This window comes from Mustela putorius, unplaced genomic scaffold, assembly GCF_011764305.1.
Source record: "Mustela putorius furo isolate JIRA1106 unplaced genomic scaffold, ASM1176430v1.1 tig00000487_pilon_pilon_pilon, whole genome shotgun sequence".
Taxonomy (NCBI): domain Eukaryota; kingdom Metazoa; phylum Chordata; class Mammalia; order Carnivora; family Mustelidae; genus Mustela; species Mustela putorius.
In genome coordinates this window covers 1,339,212-1,357,790 of record NW_025421399.1, presented here as the reverse complement: position 1 = coordinate 1,357,790, position 18,579 = coordinate 1,339,212, and the positions used below count along the sequence as shown (strand labels likewise).

General features: G+C 46.1%; 1 protein-coding gene across 6 annotated transcripts in view; it reads right to left on the bottom strand.

Annotated features, from left to right (window-relative positions):
- The window catches only part of ATP6V0A1 (ATPase H+ transporting V0 subunit a1), a 65,773-nt gene that overhangs the window by 6,966 nt on the left and 40,228 nt on the right, over positions 1-18,579 (bottom strand). For 3 of the 6 annotated variants that reach the window (XM_013045938.2, XM_013045937.2, XM_004772685.3), the window contains exons 13-21: positions 18,364-18,521; positions 17,614-17,704; positions 13,388-13,506; positions 12,288-12,504; positions 11,802-11,909; positions 6,971-7,078; positions 5,732-5,749; positions 743-860; positions 266-437 (exon numbers count right to left, since the gene is read on the bottom strand). In XM_013045938.2, the coding sequence (XP_012901392.1) occupies positions 266-437; positions 743-860; positions 5,732-5,749; positions 6,971-7,078; positions 11,802-11,909; positions 12,288-12,504; positions 13,388-13,506; positions 17,614-17,704; positions 18,364-18,521 (1,109 nt within the window). Of the gene's footprint in view, positions 1-265; positions 438-742; positions 861-5,731; positions 5,842-6,970; positions 7,079-11,801; positions 11,910-12,287; positions 12,505-13,387; positions 13,507-17,613; positions 17,705-18,363; positions 18,522-18,579 lie in introns of those variants that run through there. The other 3 variants (XM_004772684.3, XM_004772686.3, XM_013045939.2) reach the window with 2 other exon arrangements.

The window sequence follows — 18,579 nt, the reverse complement described above, 5'->3', positions numbered from 1 at the left end:
ATAATCAAGAGCAGTGAAGAAAGCTAAAGGCAGGGAGAGGGAATCTGACAACACCCACCAGAGAATTCTCCGCTGGAGGCTCTGAAAAGTGAGCTGTGCTATTCTGTGGACATTTCCTGATGCTCACTCCTAATGTAGGTCCTTGGGTATAATGATGTGAACGAAAGCAGACACTTCCCAGTGTCTCTGGATTCTGTACCAGAGTAAAGCTGCCTTGCGTGCAGCTAAGGACACATCCCAGCCCCCCAAACTCGCTGCCGCTCACCAGTGTAATCGTAGCGCATGGAGGAAGGCCGAGAGGCCCTCCATGATCAGGAGGATGGCCACGGTCAGGGTGGCAAAGGCGGCGAAAATGAAGAACAGCGCCAGACCTCCCGCCAAGCTCTTCACGCTGAGGCCGATGTGGATCACCATGGTCCAAAGCACCTCAGACAGCTCTGGGGAATGCAGAGAGACAGGACATCTGGTTCAGCGTGGCAAGAGATGCCGTGGGCCTACCACTTTGCTCTGCCGTCCCTCATCCCAAGTGTTTGCCGCACCCCGGCTTCCTGCAGGGACTCCCTGCACATAGCTCAGGTGGCAAAGTGCTGGTCCTCCCGTTTGGACGGCTTTCTCCCGGGATTCAGGAGACTGAGTAGTTCCAGACCTCTATGTTATTTCCACTCTACTTAAGCCCCACATCGGGGAAAGTGCCCAGAGAAGGGGAAACCTGTAATTTCCCACCAGAGAGAAATACACTCACGTGCATGTGCCAGGCTGAGGGCCCAGAGCCGCAGGTAGGACGCAGTGTTTGAGATGCAGCCCAGGCAGTACTCGATGGTGTGGATGGCCTGGTGGACCATGGTGTCCCCAAAGTCAAACTGCCATGGAAGTAAACCAGAGAGAAGACAGAGGCTGGGAGGTGATGTGCAGATGGGGCTGTGGCCATTTGGAGCTTGGGGCCCGGGCCTGAGGACCAGCACTGACGGCTATCCGGGCCAGGAAGCCCCCAGTGTTGACCACAGGTGGTGATTCAGCTACGTTATCCCCAGAAATCCTGCCTGGCTTAGCCCCCAACTGGGACACCCCATTTCCCTTGACAAACTACATTTTAATGACCTCCATCTTAACGAGATGACTCTCAACACATGTTTTTCTTCTCACTAGGCTGTAAGCTTGAGAGAGGAATGTATGCCGAGTTAAGAGCACTCAGAGAAATGGGCTGTCTGGCTGCGGGACTCCAGGGCCCTGCTGCTGGGCCTCCTCCAGCTGACCTCCTCCTTCCTCCTTCCTCCGAGTCCTCAGAGCAGAGGGCTTTTCCTGGGCAGCCATGCTTCAGGTGACGGGCTTGCAGGCCAGAAGCTGCCAAGGCAAGACTAAGCCTCTACAGTCACTTCACTTATTATTCTTACGGCCTGTTGGGAGCAAGATAACCTCCTTTTTCTTTTGTGGCTTCTGAGAAGATGACACATGGAAATTCTGACAGAAGTTTCCCCAAATCCTCCAGTTGACTGAGACCACATGGAACATCTATTGTTTTTTGTTTCTGTTTTTCTCAGGCTCCTTTTCTCCATCTTTCCTTCCCACATCAAATACTGTTTCGAGAATAAAGGGGTAGAGCTAGAACAAGCCTGCAGGAGTTCACATGCAGCCCGCTCCAAGAGCGGCTAGGGAATAATTACTGGCATGCACTGGAGGGGAGCCAGGCATCCTTCCGGGGACCCCAACTCCCACCCCAGGTGGGGCAATCACAGCCACCAAAAACAGGAGGTGGGCCCTTCCCGGGCTCCTCCTACACAGCCCCCACAGAAACCCAGAAGCACAGGGCCTCCCTGCCTGCCCTGCCTTCAGGTCGGAGTCTGTTTCTCACCAGTTTCTTTCAAGACTCACATGACTCCACTCCCAAAGGACACAAGAAATGTCCTGAGAAATTGCATGAAGGCAGGATGAGAGAAGGAGCTGGCGGGTAAAGTGCTCACAGCCCAGGCCTCGGGGGTGCGGCCAGGAGGGAGGGGGGCCAGCTCCAACACACCATCTCTGGGCAACTGCCTCAGTTTCCCTCACCTGACTTGGAGTATTTCTGGGCTTTTCTTCTGTAACAGGCTCTTCAGGCCTCCTAAAGAGGCCTGTTACCCTAAAAACTAGAGAAATCTTCATTACTCCAATCCCAAGAACACTGCTAAGAGCTCTTTCCCACCAGTGCTGGCTGTCACCCCAGAGCCTGTAGAGGCAGGACAGTCCTGGCTCCCAGGAGCACTGCTCCTAAGAGCTCCACGAAAGCACGGACTGCTGGGTTTCCTGTAGAACTGGCCCCTTTTCAGTTTTATTTTATCCAGAGTTCCTCCCAGAAGAATGGAGAACACAGAGGGAGCCTCCCTTCCGGGTGTTACCACACTCTCCCTGTACTTTCTTCCTAACTTCCTGCTTTGTAACCGTGGGCAAGTTTTCATCACTATATAATGGAGCAAGTGGGTGAGGATTTATCGTGAAATGCAGCCCAGCACTTAGGAGCCTATCACTGACTCAGGAGTCAGCTGTGACTGAGAAGGACCGCTAGGGTCTCCCGGCTACACTCTCCTCCAGGTGTGCGGCCCCTCCCCTCCTCACCTCCTGGGCCCTGCCCTCCACCCTCTCCACCTGACAGACCCTACCTTCCCAGGACCCACTCCCTTGCCTCCCAGGCGTGAGGTCTAACACATTCTGTGTCCTGACTGAGCCCCTGCAGTGCCTCTCACTGTTGCCTTTTCCTCCTCGCTCTGGAGACGCTCCCCTGTCCTCAGTTTTCCTCCTACCTCCCCGGATGCTCCTTCCCAGTCTCCATCTTGATTCTTCCTTAAATGTTGGAGGTCCAGCCTCAGCTCTCACACTTCTCTTGCAGTGTGGCCGCTCAGTCTTGGACGGCCACCCGTAGGAGTGACTCGCCGACGGACACCTTCATTTCCACTTTCCCTGTTCCCCACGGGCCGTGCTACATCCCTTCCCAGTGAGCCAGAGGCACTTCAAACTCCATGCCCCCACGCTCATTCATTGCTCTCCTCTGACCCCACCAGGACCTGTTCCTACTCTAGGGCCCACGTCTAACAGTGTCATCACTAGGGCTGCAGGCACCCGAGCCTGGAAGTCAATCTGGAATCCTCACTCACTCTCACCGCCTACATTCACTGAGGTCCTGGGACCTGTAGCTCTAACTTCCTTGATCTCATTAGCTGTCCCTTCCTTTCCAACTCCTCTGCAACGCCTCACTTCAGGCCTCCTGATTCTTTCATGACTCATATCAAACTAGCTGGTCTCCATGCCTCCACACTGTGACCCCTCGCCAATCCAATATCCCCTAGAACACACCCACTAGAGCATTTCAGCAATGCACACAGGCTGTGACACTTCCAGCTGCCCCCGCCTTCTGATCGCTCCTTACTATTCAAACACTCGGTACCATGGTGAGTTTCTGCAACCTCCAGGCGCCCCTCTCACTGGTCTCCAATTCCTGTCCCTGAGCTCCAGCCAAGCTGTGTGCCTGTTTACCCCCAACACGTGATGGACCCACATGCCTGGGTCTTTCCGATAACTATACACACTGATGGTGTATACACCCAGCCCCCACAAAGACTCCTGCTTGACCGGACTAAGTTAGCAACAATCTCTGTAGGGAATCACTTCCTGGTCGACCTCTTCTCCACCCCAACCCCAGTGCCTGTCAGGTGCCCTCTTTCCGTGTTCCCACAGCATCCTGGGCACATCTTAATCACGCCATCTGTCACCCAGGCTGTTTCTTCAGTTGGGCTGGGAGTTCCGCGAAGGCAACATCTATGTTTTTCTTCTTGCAGTTTCTGTAGCACCGCAGTGCTTGGCACACAGAGGGTGAATGAATGAATGGGTGGGATAAAAGAATTAATGGATGGATGGGTGGGTAGGATGAATGAACAGATGGATGGATGGACGGGTGGGTGGGATGGACAGATGGAGGATGGGTGGGCAGACGGACGCACGAGACGAATGAACGGGTGGGGTGGACAGATGGGTAAGTGGGATGACTGGATGGATGGATGGGTGAGTGGGATGAAAAAAACACACGAACGGATGGAATGAGTACACGGCTGGGTGTGTGGGATGGCCACACCTGGTGAGATGACAGCAGGGAGAGGTGCCACTGACCCCTGCTGAATGGTTACAGCCTTTCAAGACTTCCCAGAAGATCAGCCAGCCTGGCCCTGGTTCACAACTGGACTAAGTGCTTCCCAGGGAGAGGAACTACAGCTTCACCAAGGCTGGAATAATGGCCTACGTGGGGCAAATGGGTTTTCACAGCCAAGCAAAAAGGGGACGTTCTAGAAGAATTAGGCTGAACTTTAAAAAAAAAAAAAAAAAGAAAAGAAAAGTTTTGTTTGAAATCTTTAGATAATTTTAACAGTTCATCTAAATCTGGCTGTGGAGCACTACACCATACATGTGCCTGATAAAGATAAAATGTCATCATTGTTTAGGAAGCCATGGGACGCTGAACCCTTGAGGGAGCTGAGGGGCCAGAGACTAGGGAGGCTGAATTACAGTCCATCTTGTGTGGACATCCAAAGCCCCTGGGACATGGCTCACTAATGTGGACCATTCTGATGATGACCACGCATTGGGTGCTCTACTAGAAGACACTTAGAAAGAGCAGTGTTGTTGGAGGCTATGTTACTGGGAGAGGCCTGGGCTCCTCACTAACACGGAACACACTCCCCGCCAGCCCTTCCAAGCAGTTCGACCAGTCACTATGTGCAGGTGAGCAGCTCACAGGAACACGGGGGCTCCTGGAGGCCAGTGAATGAGGCTCTCCAGCCTTCAGGAAGACCGAGCATGGTCTGGTTTTACACAGAACAGCCAAGGTCTTCCTGTTCCCATCCCACTCCTCTTTTAGAGAGGACTAGGAGAGCCAGGAGAGGGAAGGTTCATGGGTCTATATATTTTAGAGAAAAGTTTTGGGGGAAGATGCAAACAGTGCAGCAAGGCCTTTAAAAATAAAAAAAATCAATTTAAAATTTGTGTATCACTAAATGAATTACTGCTAAGCTAGAAGGCCTTCTACTCCAAATGTGGCCTGAATGGCCAACTTTGTTTCTATTACCTGGTATAATATGAACTCCTTTCACGCAAATGGGATTGTTTTTTTCTGGAATACATTGGAGAGACAAAGCCTCCTTTTTGAAAGCTTTCTACCTCCCATCTGGGTCACAGGGAGATAGAGTGGACCCCAAGTGAAGGTCCAGCAATTCTCACTTCAAGCATCATCAAGCTGATGAGGACAGGAGGAAGAGACTGGCTGCATCTCAGACAGGGAGGAAGGGTAAGCTTTACTCACAAGCTCTCAGAGAGCAAGGAGGAAACAGCTACTCCCAGCGGCAGAGCGACCGGACCATACATAACACCACAGGAGAGGAAGGCCAAGACCAATGGGATCTAACCCCCAAGGGGGGTCACTTCAAGAATGCCAAAGCAGACATTACTTGCAGCTCCTTTCAAAGCCATTCTCAGAGGGATTAGATCAGCAAAGTCAGTGAAACAAAGACAGAGGTGACCGACATGAGATGCAGTTAATGGAGATGAGCTTTTTCAGAACACAGGTTCACGCACTGGTTAGAGACATGGCCCGTGAGATGCGGGATGCGCGGGTGTCGTGTGTGGCCCCCGGCTGCAGCAGGGTCAGCAGAGTGATCACAAGGATGGGAAGAGAAGCCCCAGATAAACATGAAGGCAAAGCCAGCTTGTTTCTTACCACTTCATCCTCGGTAGGCTTGTAAACACAAATTTACACTTAGTGGGAAGCCATGCCACACACGGTCACAAGTCACGAGCACAAGGTTACGGACTGTTTCCCGGGGAAAACTGTGGATGTTAAATGGGCCTAATGCGTTGGAGGCAGGCCTCCTCAGCACACGCAGAAAGCAAACCCAGCGGGATTTACAGCATTAAAAGATACATCTCTTTTAAAGGCACCCCAACCCTTACAATATCTTTTAAAAATGTCATACACATGGGGGAAGCGGTCAGACAGACTGAGAAGTTTAGTCACCTGGTTCCCTAATTCCTATTCTATTTGCTTCAAAAAGCATATAATGCAAAAAAAAAAAAAAAAAAAAAGAGAGAGAGAGAGAGAGACAATATAATGAACAGATGACATTCAAAAGTTCAATTCAGAGACTTTGTAGTGTGAGTGGTCAGGCAAGGAGACTGGATTTTAAAAAACAGCCTGGGGGTGGAGGTTTAAGGAAAAGTCTAATTTGACTTTACTACTTTTCACTCTCCCTGTAAAAGGTCGGCAAGTAACATTTTTTAAAAGCTCAGGTAATATATTTGTAGTAAGAGTGCATTAGTTGGGGCGCCTGGGTGGCTCATTGGGTTGGGCCTCTGCCTTCAACTCAGGTCGTGATCTTGGGCTCCTGGGATTGTGCCCCACATCAGGCTTTCTGATCAGCGCGGAGCCTGCTTCCCCCCTCCCTCTGCCTGCTTGTGAACTCTCTCTCTCTTGTCAAATAAATAAATAAAATCTTGGGGGAAAAAAAAAAAAGAGCCCATTAGTGGGACAAGACTTGAAAAATACCCGTGGTTACAGTTCCAACTGGAACCATTCCTGGAAGGGGAAAGGGAAGAAGAAGCTGCCCTAAGGGGGCTGTGTTTCTGGTAACAAGAGTGGGGAAGCCTGGGCCTCCTCTGCCCTTGGTCCCCAGGAGCATAGTTAGTCACTGAGATTGGCATGCAGAGTACTGCGGGCAACTCAGAATTCAGTGAGCTCGGACAAGCAACCACAACTGCTGCGGGTACTGGAGGGGCCACCCGGAGCTCGCAGTAGGCCAGCTGGAAAAAGCTGTGCTGCCTAAAGAGGGCCAGAAGGCAGGCTGATCACTAATATGAGCATTTTCATTTTTCAAGAAGACCAGAGGGAGGCCACTTCTGCACATAAGACGAGGGCTGACCCCCAGGAGAAGGAGAGGAAGCCCATGCCACTGGATCTTACCTCTTCTGCGTCCTCTGAGTGGGTGGAGAGCTGGTCATGCTGAATAATCTCAGCATCCTCCTCTGTCGGTCCGTTGCCCACCCTGATCCCACCAAAGTTGAGAGTTCCCTACACAGATGAACAGAAAGAGTAGAATTTGCCTGGGCTTTAATGTGACATTCTGTGAGGTGGGGAAGGGCAATGGTTAGTACATACAAACCTCAGAAAAGCATATATTCTAGCAACAAAATCAAAACCCGCTGATCCAACAGCTGAACTAAAAACAAACCACTGTCCCCGCCCCAACCACCACCGGCCCAGCCCCAGCCCCAGCCCCAGCTGCAGCTGCATTTACCACCTCACTCTGATCAGTTCTGCCTGCCGCTTCCGGATGCACTAACCTGGCCTCGGTCAAGGCCAGCTGAGAGGCCTGCTAGAAGGAAAAGCTTCCTATGAGCAGACTCTTATAACGACTGTAGCTCTATCTATAAAGTTGTCAGGGGTCTAAGTTTTTCTAGAACTAAAGACCAGACTTTCTAGGAGGGAGGGGAGCCAAATGACAAGGTGATTATAACCTGGTTGGATAAGCTTTCAACTGGAACCCAAGAGTTCCAGCAACCTCCCCCAGAAGTGGACCGGGTCTCTGCCCAGGAACAAAGGACTTCCTAGGATCAGGGAAGGGACAAAAGCTTAATGTACACCAGCTCGTGGATAGAGAATATGGAGTTAAAAAGAAAGAAAGAAAGAAAGAAAAAAGAACAAGGAAAAGGCTCCTTTCCTTCAGTGGAAGACTCTGGAATGTTCCAACAATCTTGGAGGCATGTGGCAGTTGCAGACTGGGTGCTTGCCTCTACCTGTTTCCCAGTCACTGTGTTCAGTGGGCTCCCCAGAACCAGAATTTCTAAGTCAATCTGACTTGAAAAGCTTGGGTTTGCTGAGGCAAAAGGCCTCTTTGAGTGCAAAAACCAGGCAGAACTGGAGTGAAATCAGACAAACAGCAATGAGAGCTAACCTACCAGAGGGAATAGGAGCTAAAGAACCAGTCCTTAGACCCAATGCTTATGGTTTCTGATGAGGGAGCCCAAAGGAGGCAAGAGTTTAAAAACTGCTCTCCAGCAAAATGGCCTTCTGGGCAGCAGCACGATGTGCCAACTGCCCTGGGGTCCCCACTCAGGGCTCTACCTTCTGGTGTACACTTTTTACCACAGCTTATGGACTACTAGAACTCAGTGTCTGGGCAAAGTCTCTCTCTACTTGTAGCACGGGTTCTCCCGTGCTGGTCAGAGAGCCAGCTGCATCAGAATCACCTTGATATTAGAGATTCTCAAATGCTACCTCCAGAAATCGTACATTTAGTAGGTCTGGAATGGGGCCTAGGAAATCTATGTTTAAAAAAACATCCCCCAAGTGCAAACTGTATAATTATTTTTACTGTCTGTCAAAATTGAAAATGTAAGCACACACACACAAAAATGCAAGTACCCTTTGAGACTCAGCAGTCCTGCTGCTGGGAACATCTGTGTTTATGAAATTTGATCAAGGTACACGGACAATGACGTTCCCTGCATTCTTATTTGTAATAGCAAAGAATTGGGAACAACCAACATATCCATCAACAAGAGAGTGATTACACAATTTTAGCATATCCAACAGAATGTTCTATGGAATACCAGACAACTATAAAAGAGTGAAACGATCTCCCAGGACACACTAAAAATTTTTAAACCTAAAACTGTGGCAGAAGAGTGCCACAGTTTAAAACACAATTCCTAGTACATTTTAAACACATACATATATACATGTACAAACATATATACAGATTTATATTAATGGATAATAGAAATATGCAGAAAAAATTTGGAAGCAAAAACTCCCCTGCCTTTGAGCAGAAGGGGTCTGGGAAGAGAGGGACTTTCCTTTTCTGTACTATTTGCATTCTCTAAACTATTGCTTTAATTTTACTTTTTAGTGTTTTGGTTTTAGTTGGGCTTTAGTAGCCCCAACGTGGGGATGGAACTCAAAACCCTGAGATTAAGACCTGAGCTGAGATCAAGAGCCAGACGCTTAACCTACTGAGCCACCGAGGTGCCCCCTAATTTTACTTTTTAATGTCAATAGGGGATTGTCTAGGTCATGGAATCAGGAACCATCTTTATTACTTCTTTTGTTTTAATACCCTAAGAAACAAACAAATTTAAAGTTTACCAGGTGATTCTGATGTGTAGTCGGATTCAGGAAGACCTAACACCCTGGGCACCTCCAGGTCACACACCTTATACCCAACAACCCTCAGCAGGTGGACTGCGGACAGGAGAGGACCCCAGAGTACCCTGACAAGGGTTACAGGGTCCAGCTAGCCTTTAGGCTTTCAGGCTCCCAAAACAGAAGGTCATTTCTGAAGCTTTCCCCAACCAGCAGACAGAGTGAGGGGCAGACAGGTAAACCATCTCCCCAGGCAGACACCAACAAGTGTCCCTTCAGGACACAGGACATGAGAGTTCTAGGAAGAGGGGATGAGACATATACATCAGCAAAAAAAAAGAAAAAAGTAAACTGTAACACATCGCTTATAGACAACCAAAGGACAGAAGAAACACAGATCAGTGATCATATCCTCAGCCCTTAGGGTCAAGAATCCAGGGTCCTTGTTGTTAAATGACCGAAATGATGCCTTCAGGCTGCTCTCTAGAGCCAGATATTTTGCTAAAGAATTAGTGAGGTGAAGAAGACCCCATGAATATGCAGCTTTCCAGACTGGGGACATTTAATTTGGAGAGTGTCACAGAAAGGGGATACCAGAGTTAAGAGCATCAAGACAGATGCCTTAGAAGCACATCTTAAATATGCTAAGACTAGCAAAAAGAAGAGCATTGGGAAAGAATGTTGATAAACGGATAGTATGTGCTTTGTGGGCTTTTAAAAAAAACTTCTCATAGGAAAGGAGAGAGTAAGTCTCTCTTTGAACATAATTTCAAGCAGCAACATTAAATGATCTTCTGATCCAAAATGTCAGCCCTTTTAGACTCGTTCTAGAAGGATGATTATGGCAGGTATCTAAGTTTAAAATGATCAGAAACACCTAATGAAGGAAATAGTTCTCCATCTAAATATTTCATTTTCTTTCTGTCACTAGATCACACCAGCAACATGTGTGATCACTGCTGGTGGTATTTTAAAAATCTCACCAATTACCTGGAATTGACTGGGCTAAGTTGGTCTCAGCACATTAAAAGAGTTTTGTTGAGAGATATCGTTAAGGACAAATATTGAAATGTTTCATTTTAATTTGAAGTGCTGTTGCTGAATTATGAGTTGATATTTAAAGAAGGAAAGATCCAGACAGATGACTTTGCTTACTGCATCAGATGCAGAGGGCACAGAGACCCACGCAGACTGGAGGTCTCTGGAGCAGTGGAGGACAGGAGGGCTTCTGAGTCTCTCACAAAAGAGCAGACATGTATAAGGTCCCACTGGCAGGAGAGAGAGTCATAGCTAAAATGGACCAAATGCCCATGCATCCCTCCAAACCAGAAGTTTAAAGAGCAGGGGAATTACTTCAAGAATCACAGGAATGTTCTTGCTCCATGCTGAAAAATCATCTAATACATGGTTACAAAAGACAGACATGAAAGTGGATAAGTCCAAGAGCTGCCTCTTGGATTAAGATGATGGGATTCTGAGAGGGCACAACAGTCACTTTGCTTCCATAGATAGGACTGTACTTACAGATTTTAATAGAAACTTAACTTAGGAGACCAATGGTAAAGCTGATATTAGAATCTATTCGTAAGAGGTGGATATCTTTTCTGTCATCTCAATGAGTAACAAGGACGTACTTCCCAAGAGCACACATGTCCCATGCTCTCAATGTAACTGAAAAGAATTCTGCTGCACTGTTTGCCACCTCTTTACACAAAATGTGATGGTTTGTCAGTTTTAATTCACTCACTGTTGCAGCCGCTGCTGCCTCTAGTCCCTGCTGGCTCGGGGTTGGGCTGACTGGGGCCTCCACAGGCTGCCCTTCCTGATAGTGAATGGAAGAGAAGAGGAAGGGGGAAAGAAAAAAAAGAGGGAGGGAGTGAGGGGGGAGACGAATGGAGGGTACATGGAAGGATGAAGATGGTCAGAAAAGGGAGAAGGAGGGTCTTGTAACTCAGCTGCTCTCCAACAGGAATAATAACCTAACAGCCTTTTGAGAGTCATGCAATAAGATCTTTCGGGCTTTACTAGGCAGTGTAATAAGTAAGCATTATTGCATAGGCAGAAATGAAAATCTGGCAACTTAAGTGTGTGTGTGTAGAATTCATAAGCACACATACATTAAGTAAATACAAGTGTATGTGCTCCTTTCTAAAAAGGAAAAAAAAAAAAAATCAGTGTTCTTTAAACCAAATGTTTTTTCCGGGTGTCTTGGTTGGTGAAAGTATCATGGTGTCATTTTAAAAGAAAATGTCTCAGCGTCAGCCCTGTGGTTGCCCAGGCAAACCACAGGAGTGGATTCACCTCCCTGCAGCTCTTGCAGCCCTGATCTGGCTGACGCTGCATCCAGGCAGGCCCAGACCTGGACTGTGCTGAGCACAGCATGAGCAAAGCATGGCCAGGAAAGGTAAAGACCTATGACTTGTTTTCTCTACCTGAGCTACACAAAGCTGAATCCAGATGTTCGAACAGCAAATACATGTGGTTTTTTGGTTTTTAAATTTCAGCAGGTCCAGTGCTCATGCTGGAATAGGACACAGGTGCATTTTAAGATCATATAGACTTATGCACAATTCATTATATCTGATGAGGAATTGCCTTGATCTCAAGGGGGGGAAAATCTAGTAACTTTCAGCAATAAAAATACACCCACCAAATGCTTCTTCCTCAAATATTGATGGCGAAGGACCAGTGGTTTAAACAGTAGCATCCAAGGCACACACAGTAGTGCAACCACTACCAGGAAACACTGAATTCCTTTCTACAAAATAAGGACAAGGCACATCACATTAATCAAACATGCAGTTTCCAACTCCAGCACAAATATCCCCTAAACAGTACTTTCTTACTGATCTAACAGTAACACTATCTAGCTTCTCAAAATAATTAGATGATGTTGTGGCAAAGCCCAGGAATTGTCTCATAGGATGAGAATTATAAATTCTGCTGTTTGTGGATACAGGAATTATAATAGGTCCTCCGAAGCTAAAGAGGATGGGCTGAATTTAAGTCTGGATATATGGTCTGAAAACTAAAACCATAGAAAGAGATTTTTAAAGGCTTTGCCAGAGTCACAGAAGTATCTGGCTTCCTGACCTAGGGTAACCACCTAAGACAGTCCACCTCTGGGTTGACGCACCTGTCCAGAATACAGCATCGAATTACTAGAGTCCCCGTAGGAGAAGAGAAACATGTTTATGAAATGGATCAGAAGGCTCGGTGCTTTCTCGGATGTATTAGCATTATAGGCTGTCCACTTGTAAAATATGAGGATAACCAAGTAGCCGAACAAAGAGGTCATGAAGATTATTTCAGGAATAAATCCAAAGTAGATATTCAGGGGCTTCTTGAAATAGCTAGAAAGGAAGAGAGAAAAAAAATGTTAAAGGTCAACGGACCCAGAGGGGTGCCTGGCTGGCTCGGTCAGTGGAGCATGGGCCTCTTGGTCTCGGGGTTGTGTATTTGGGTCCCACACTGGGCACAGAGCTTACTTTAAAGGTGAAGAGACCCAGGGTCACCCCTACACGAAATGGAGTACTTAGTAGATTTCCTACCTACAGCTCCCTCAATTCTGTCCTTATCACTTAAAGAAGCAACAGCCAGAAGCACAGGAGGCCAACAGAAACAAGAAGGATTAACCGTGACTTCCAAACTTTTGGACCTTGAACATCCTGGTACCAACCCCAGTAATCTTTTCCCATGAGAAAGAGACTAGAAAATATAGTACATTCTGGGACCACAGTTCATAATTTTAAATGAGTTACCTATAAAAGAAAAAAGGTAACTCACTCATTTTGATGAAAATGACATAAGGTTTTTCAAAGATCTTCACTGCAGTTATGAATTGTTAAGGAACTAATATTACGCCTCATTTAAGAATATGAGATTTTTAGGGGGCACCTGGGTGGCTCAGTGGGTTAAGCCTCCGCCTTCAACTCAGGTCATGATCTCAGGATCCTGGGATTGAGCCCCATACTGGGCTCTCTGCTCAGCAGGGAGCCTGCTTCCCCCTTCTCTCTCTACCTGCCTCTTTGCCTCCTTCTGATCTCTCTATGTGTCAAATAAATAAACAAAATCTTTAAAACACAAAAAAAGAATATGCAATTTTTATAAAAGCACTTCTTTAACACAGAATGGGGTTCTGAGTTACTAATTCCTCCCCAAATAAGCCATTATATCTTTATGCAAAAGCATTATCTAAGCTATGCGTGTTCTTGTGACATAAATACAGCAACTCACGTATGGTTGAAGAGGCTCAATGTGACTCCAAACATCATGTGGGTGATGCCGAGGATAACAGACGTTTTCATTTTAAAGGAGTTGAGAAAGGTCAATTTATTGGTAGCAATGTTCCAGATCTGTCACAACACAAGGAAACAAAAAGGCATTACAGAGTTCGTGAATAGGATATTATTCACCTATTTCTTTTTCTTTAAAAGTAAGCTCTACAAAAAAAAAAAAAAGTAAGCTCTACTCCCAATGTGGGGCTAGAACTCATGACCCTGAGATCAAAAGTTGCATACTCCACCAGCTGAGTGAGCCAGGTGCTCCTGGCTTTTTTTTTTTTTAGTTATAGAAAATCCTAAACACAGACTTAAATAGAGAAGACAGTATAACAAACTCACATTTACCTATGACCCAGATGCACAATTACCTATTGACTCAAGGTCAATCTTCTTTTATCATACAGACAATCTACTTTCCACCTCCATATTATTTGGAAGCAAAGTCCAGGTATCATATCATTTTACCAGTAAATATTTGACTTTTTTGTTTGTTTTAAGAAAGAGAGAGCCCGCCTGCTGGGGAAAAGGAGGAGAGGTGGGGAGAAGGGCTGAAAGAGAGAGAGAGAGTTTTTTTTTTTTAAGACTTTATTTATTTGAGAGAGAGAGAGTGAGAGCATACAAGCAGGTGGAAGGGCAGAGGGAGAAGCAGACTCCCTGCTGAGGATGTAGGACTTGATCCTAGGACCCCAGGATCACAACCTGAGCCAAAGGCAGATGCTTAACTGACTGAGCCACCCAGGTACCCAACAGAGAGAATCTTTTTTTTTTTTTTAATATTTTTATTTATTTATTTGACAGAGAGAGAGAGATCACAAGGAGGCAGAGAGGCAGACAGAGAGAGAGGGTGAAGCAGGCTCTTTGCTCAGCAGGGATCCCAATGCACGGCTCAATCCCAGGACCCTGAGATCATGACCTGAAGTGAAGGCAGGGGCTTAACCCACTGAACCACCCATGCACCCCAAGAGAGAATCTTAAGCAGGCTCCACACCCAGGATGGACACGGGGCCCGATCTCATGACCCTGAGGTCATGATCTGAGCTGAAATCAAGATCAGATGGTTAACTGCCTGAGCCACCCAGGCACCACACCCTACCTTTTTTAGGTAAGGACTAATTTTTTTTAAAACATGACCACAATACTGTTATCACTCCCAAAAGCATTAACAGTGACTCTTTAATATCATGAAACATACAGTCAGTATTTAAAATTCTTTAAGGGACGCCTAGGTGGCTCAGTTGGTTAAGCAGCTGCCTTCGGCTCAGGTCATGATCCCAGCGTCCTGGGATCGAGTCCCACATCGGGCTCCTTGCTCAGCAGGGAGCCTGCTTCTCCCTCTGCCTCTGCCTGCCATTCTGTCTGCCTGTGCTCGCTCTCCCCCCCCTCTGATAAATAAATAAAATCTTCAAAAAAAAATTCTTTGATTGTGCCCCAATTATTTATTTATTTATTTTAAAAAAGATTTTATTTATTTGAGAGAGAGAGAGAGAGAGAAGGATAGCACAAGTTAGGGAGAGAAGCAGAGGCAGAGGGAGAGGGACAAGGAGGCTCCCTGCTCAGCAGGGGTTAATCCCAGGACTCTTTGGATCATGACCTGAGCCAAATGAAGGCAGATGCTTAACTGACTGAGCCACCCAGGCACCCTATGCTTCAATTAAAAGAAAAAGAAATTCATTTATTCAAAGTAGAGTCCAGATTAGGTCTCTACACTGACACAGCTCTTAAATATCTAATCTATAAATTCTCCCTCTACTCTCCTTTTTTTTCCTTACAAAATATTTGAAGAAGCTGGGACATTTATTTTGTAGATGTTCCCACGGTCATTGTTTTCCTGATCATATCCCCATGGTGCTGTCTTTCCATCTATTTTTATTTTTTTAAATTTTATTGGGAAAATAAGAATCTATTTGAAACAGGAAAAAGGAAAAGAAAACAGAGAGAGAGAGAAAGAAACAAAGGAAAAAAAAAGAAATGTAAAATGTTAGTCTGAAGGACAAACGAGTTGTGAGGAAACACCTGGAGCTCGAGCTCAAAATAGTCTCTTCCCCTGGTGCTGGAGTTTTGCCATCCTGTGGGATCCATAGCTTGTCATTCACCTGTTCTTCCAGTCTGTCTTCTGGGGGAGTTCCATCTATTTTTAAATATCAGTTGCCTTAAGCTTTGTCACCTGGGCCTGGACATCTGCAATATTTTCCACAGTTCTGCCTCCACTTGACCATCAGATTATGTTTCCTGAACCAACGCCTCCAATGCAGGCACTTCCCTGTGCCCAAACCTACCCCACACCCCCACTGTCTTTTTCAGGATGAAGAGCAGACTCAGGAACGTGAGGAGCCAGGTCTTCCATCGGCTAGCCTGGCATCATGTTTCCTGAACCGGGGTCCTTGTGAGGCGCTCACGCTCGGCGACTTCTAACCTGAAAACTTGTGGCTGATTCTCTCTCAGACCCAGTGTACCCTAAGATTCAGTTCTATAGCTCCAACGGCCTGATGGACATGTATACCTGCACGTCCAACAGGCTCTTCAAACTCAAAACCTACCCTTAAGCATCAAATGAGATGTATGCAAGACAACAACAAAACAAAACCAAACCAAAAAACTTTCTGTTAACTACAGAACACTATAGAATGTTACCTAGTATTATTATTAGACTAAGCTACTTGAGGGTAGGGGCTACAACTGCAATTATGTGTTTCCCCCAGCAAGCACTAGACACAATGGGATTCAGTAAACATTTGTTATGTGAAATGTTATTCAACCTCTTCAAGCCTCTGTCTCCTTATCTGTATGACGGGGAGAGCAGTACTTACTTCCCTGCTAGAAATATTTCAGGGCAGAGGACAGAGATCGGCCCACAGAGACCATTTCAGTAACATTTGCTTTTATAATAATCAAAATGAGTAACTGTGTATCTCCCCACTTCTATGCTTTTGCACATACTTCTCTCTCACCTGTAACAGTCTGAAATTTTTAACATTTTCTTTATTTATTCATGAGAGATAGAAAAAGAGAGAGAGAGGCAGAGGGAGAAACAGGCTCCCCACCACGCAGGGCGCCTAATGTGGGACTTGATCCCAGGACCCTGGGATTCTGACCTGAGTTGAATGCAGACGCTTAACCAACTGAGACGCCCAGGCGACCCCGAAATATTTTTTAAAGGCCAAATTAATGCCCATTTTTTAAAGAAACCTTGATCTTTCTGTCCCATAACGATCTGTTTTTCCTCTGGAATTCTGTGCTCCTTTTTGTCTAATGCTCATTCTTAAATTCCTCCCTCCATCCCCTTTTTTAAAAAAATATTTTATTTATTTATATGACAGACAGAGATCCCAAGTAGGCAGAGAGGCAGACAGAGAGAGAGGGGGAAGCAGGCTCCCCGCTGAGCAGAGAGCCCGATGTGGGGCTCGATCCCAGGACCGTGAGATCATGACCTGAGCCGAAGGCAGAGGCTTTAACCCATTGAGCCACCCAGGCGCCCTCCTCCATCCCCTTTTAAACAGACAATACAAAAGATTTGATCACACTTTATTTGCCTAAGTTTTTGTTTTTGTTTTTGTTAATTCTGGGAAAAGTTTCTGTAAGTATGTAAGGATAAAAATGGAAATCTAAAAATCCATAGAAAGAACTGCTTCTGCTTTGTTAAAACATCTGCTAAAAATAAAAGCCAAACTAAGTTAAACAGAAATAAACTGGGAAGGAGTCTTAAAAGTCAGTCTTCCCAGGGTCAAAATTATCACACACCTCTGAAATAAATAGTACAGGAAAAATTATTTGGCTCCCTAAGGCATGGTTTGGAAGTACTCTAGACCCCTACACAAAGGCTTTCCAAAAATACTTCAGCTGAAAACCAAGTTAACTATCTTCAATTTAATTCTCTCACTTCCAGGTTACAGTTTAAAAATCTGGTGTTAGGGGCACCTTGGTGGCTCAGTTGGTTGGGCGTCTGACTCTTGGTTTCGGCTCAGGTCATGATCTCAGCGTCAGGGACCAAGCCCTGGAACGGGCTCTGTGCTCAGCAAGGAGTCAGCTTGGGATGCTTTCCCTCTTCCTCTTCCTGCCCCTCTGCCCTTCCCCCACACACATGCACACTCTCTCTCACTCTCTCTTAAGTAAGTACGTAAATAAACCAATAAATCTTTTTTTAAAATGTGGTATTAGACAAAAGGAAAGAAGTGTTCTTACTGGATCGATGCCAAAAGGGTATGGTCCACCAAAAACTCCAGGGACGGATGGGTTCAACTGCAGAACAGGGTTCCCCCGAAGTGTCTCCTCCCTACCACGTCAGGAGAAAAGTTCCATTTATTTTTATCAAGAGAGGGAAACTGCTGGGGTCCAAAACTGATCCTAAAAGAAACTACTTCAGCTGTCCTCTCTCTTCAATAAAAGAGGAGAGACTAGCATCTGAGAATAAGAAGGGAGCAGAAATAACAAGACCACAAACAAACACACCTACACAATTAAGTAAGGAATTTGGGGACTCTGCTTTTAATTTACAAGAAGAAACAATGTGCCTAAATTTATAGTCTCAGTTTCTTTCTTTTCTTCTTCTTCTTTTTTTTTAAATAGGCTCCACACTTAGGGCTGCCTGGGTGGCTCAGTTGGCTAAGCATAAGTAGGCTCCACACCCAGCGTGGAGCCCAATATAGGGCTTGAATTCACAACTCCAAGATCAAGACCTGAGCTGATTTCAACAGTCAGGTGTTTAACTGACTGGGCCACCCAGGCACCCCAGGCACTCAGTTTCTTGATAGTGTTGAAGGAATCACAAACATTTGCTTGGCTGGGGCATAAATAAGAGGGGACACTGGATTCTTCCTAAACAGAGACACTGTCAGCCACCTCTTCAAGAGGTATAAGTTTACCTCTTGTCTGGACAATCAGAGCTGAACAGAAAGGGAATGAACTTTGACTTTTAGCTTCTTTGCAACTTACGTCCAATTATATAAAGTGAACATTGGCCGTACGCTCCAGGATGACCCGAAGATATTAAGAGACTTGGAAAAGCAATCATTGTAGATGAGGCCAGTGTAGATGGAAAACACGCCCATCAACAGGATAATGTACCGGCCGCTGAACACGGTGCTAAACATCTGGGAACCAGAAGAAAGACATCAATGAAACGTACTCCTCATGGCTCATGTTGTGACA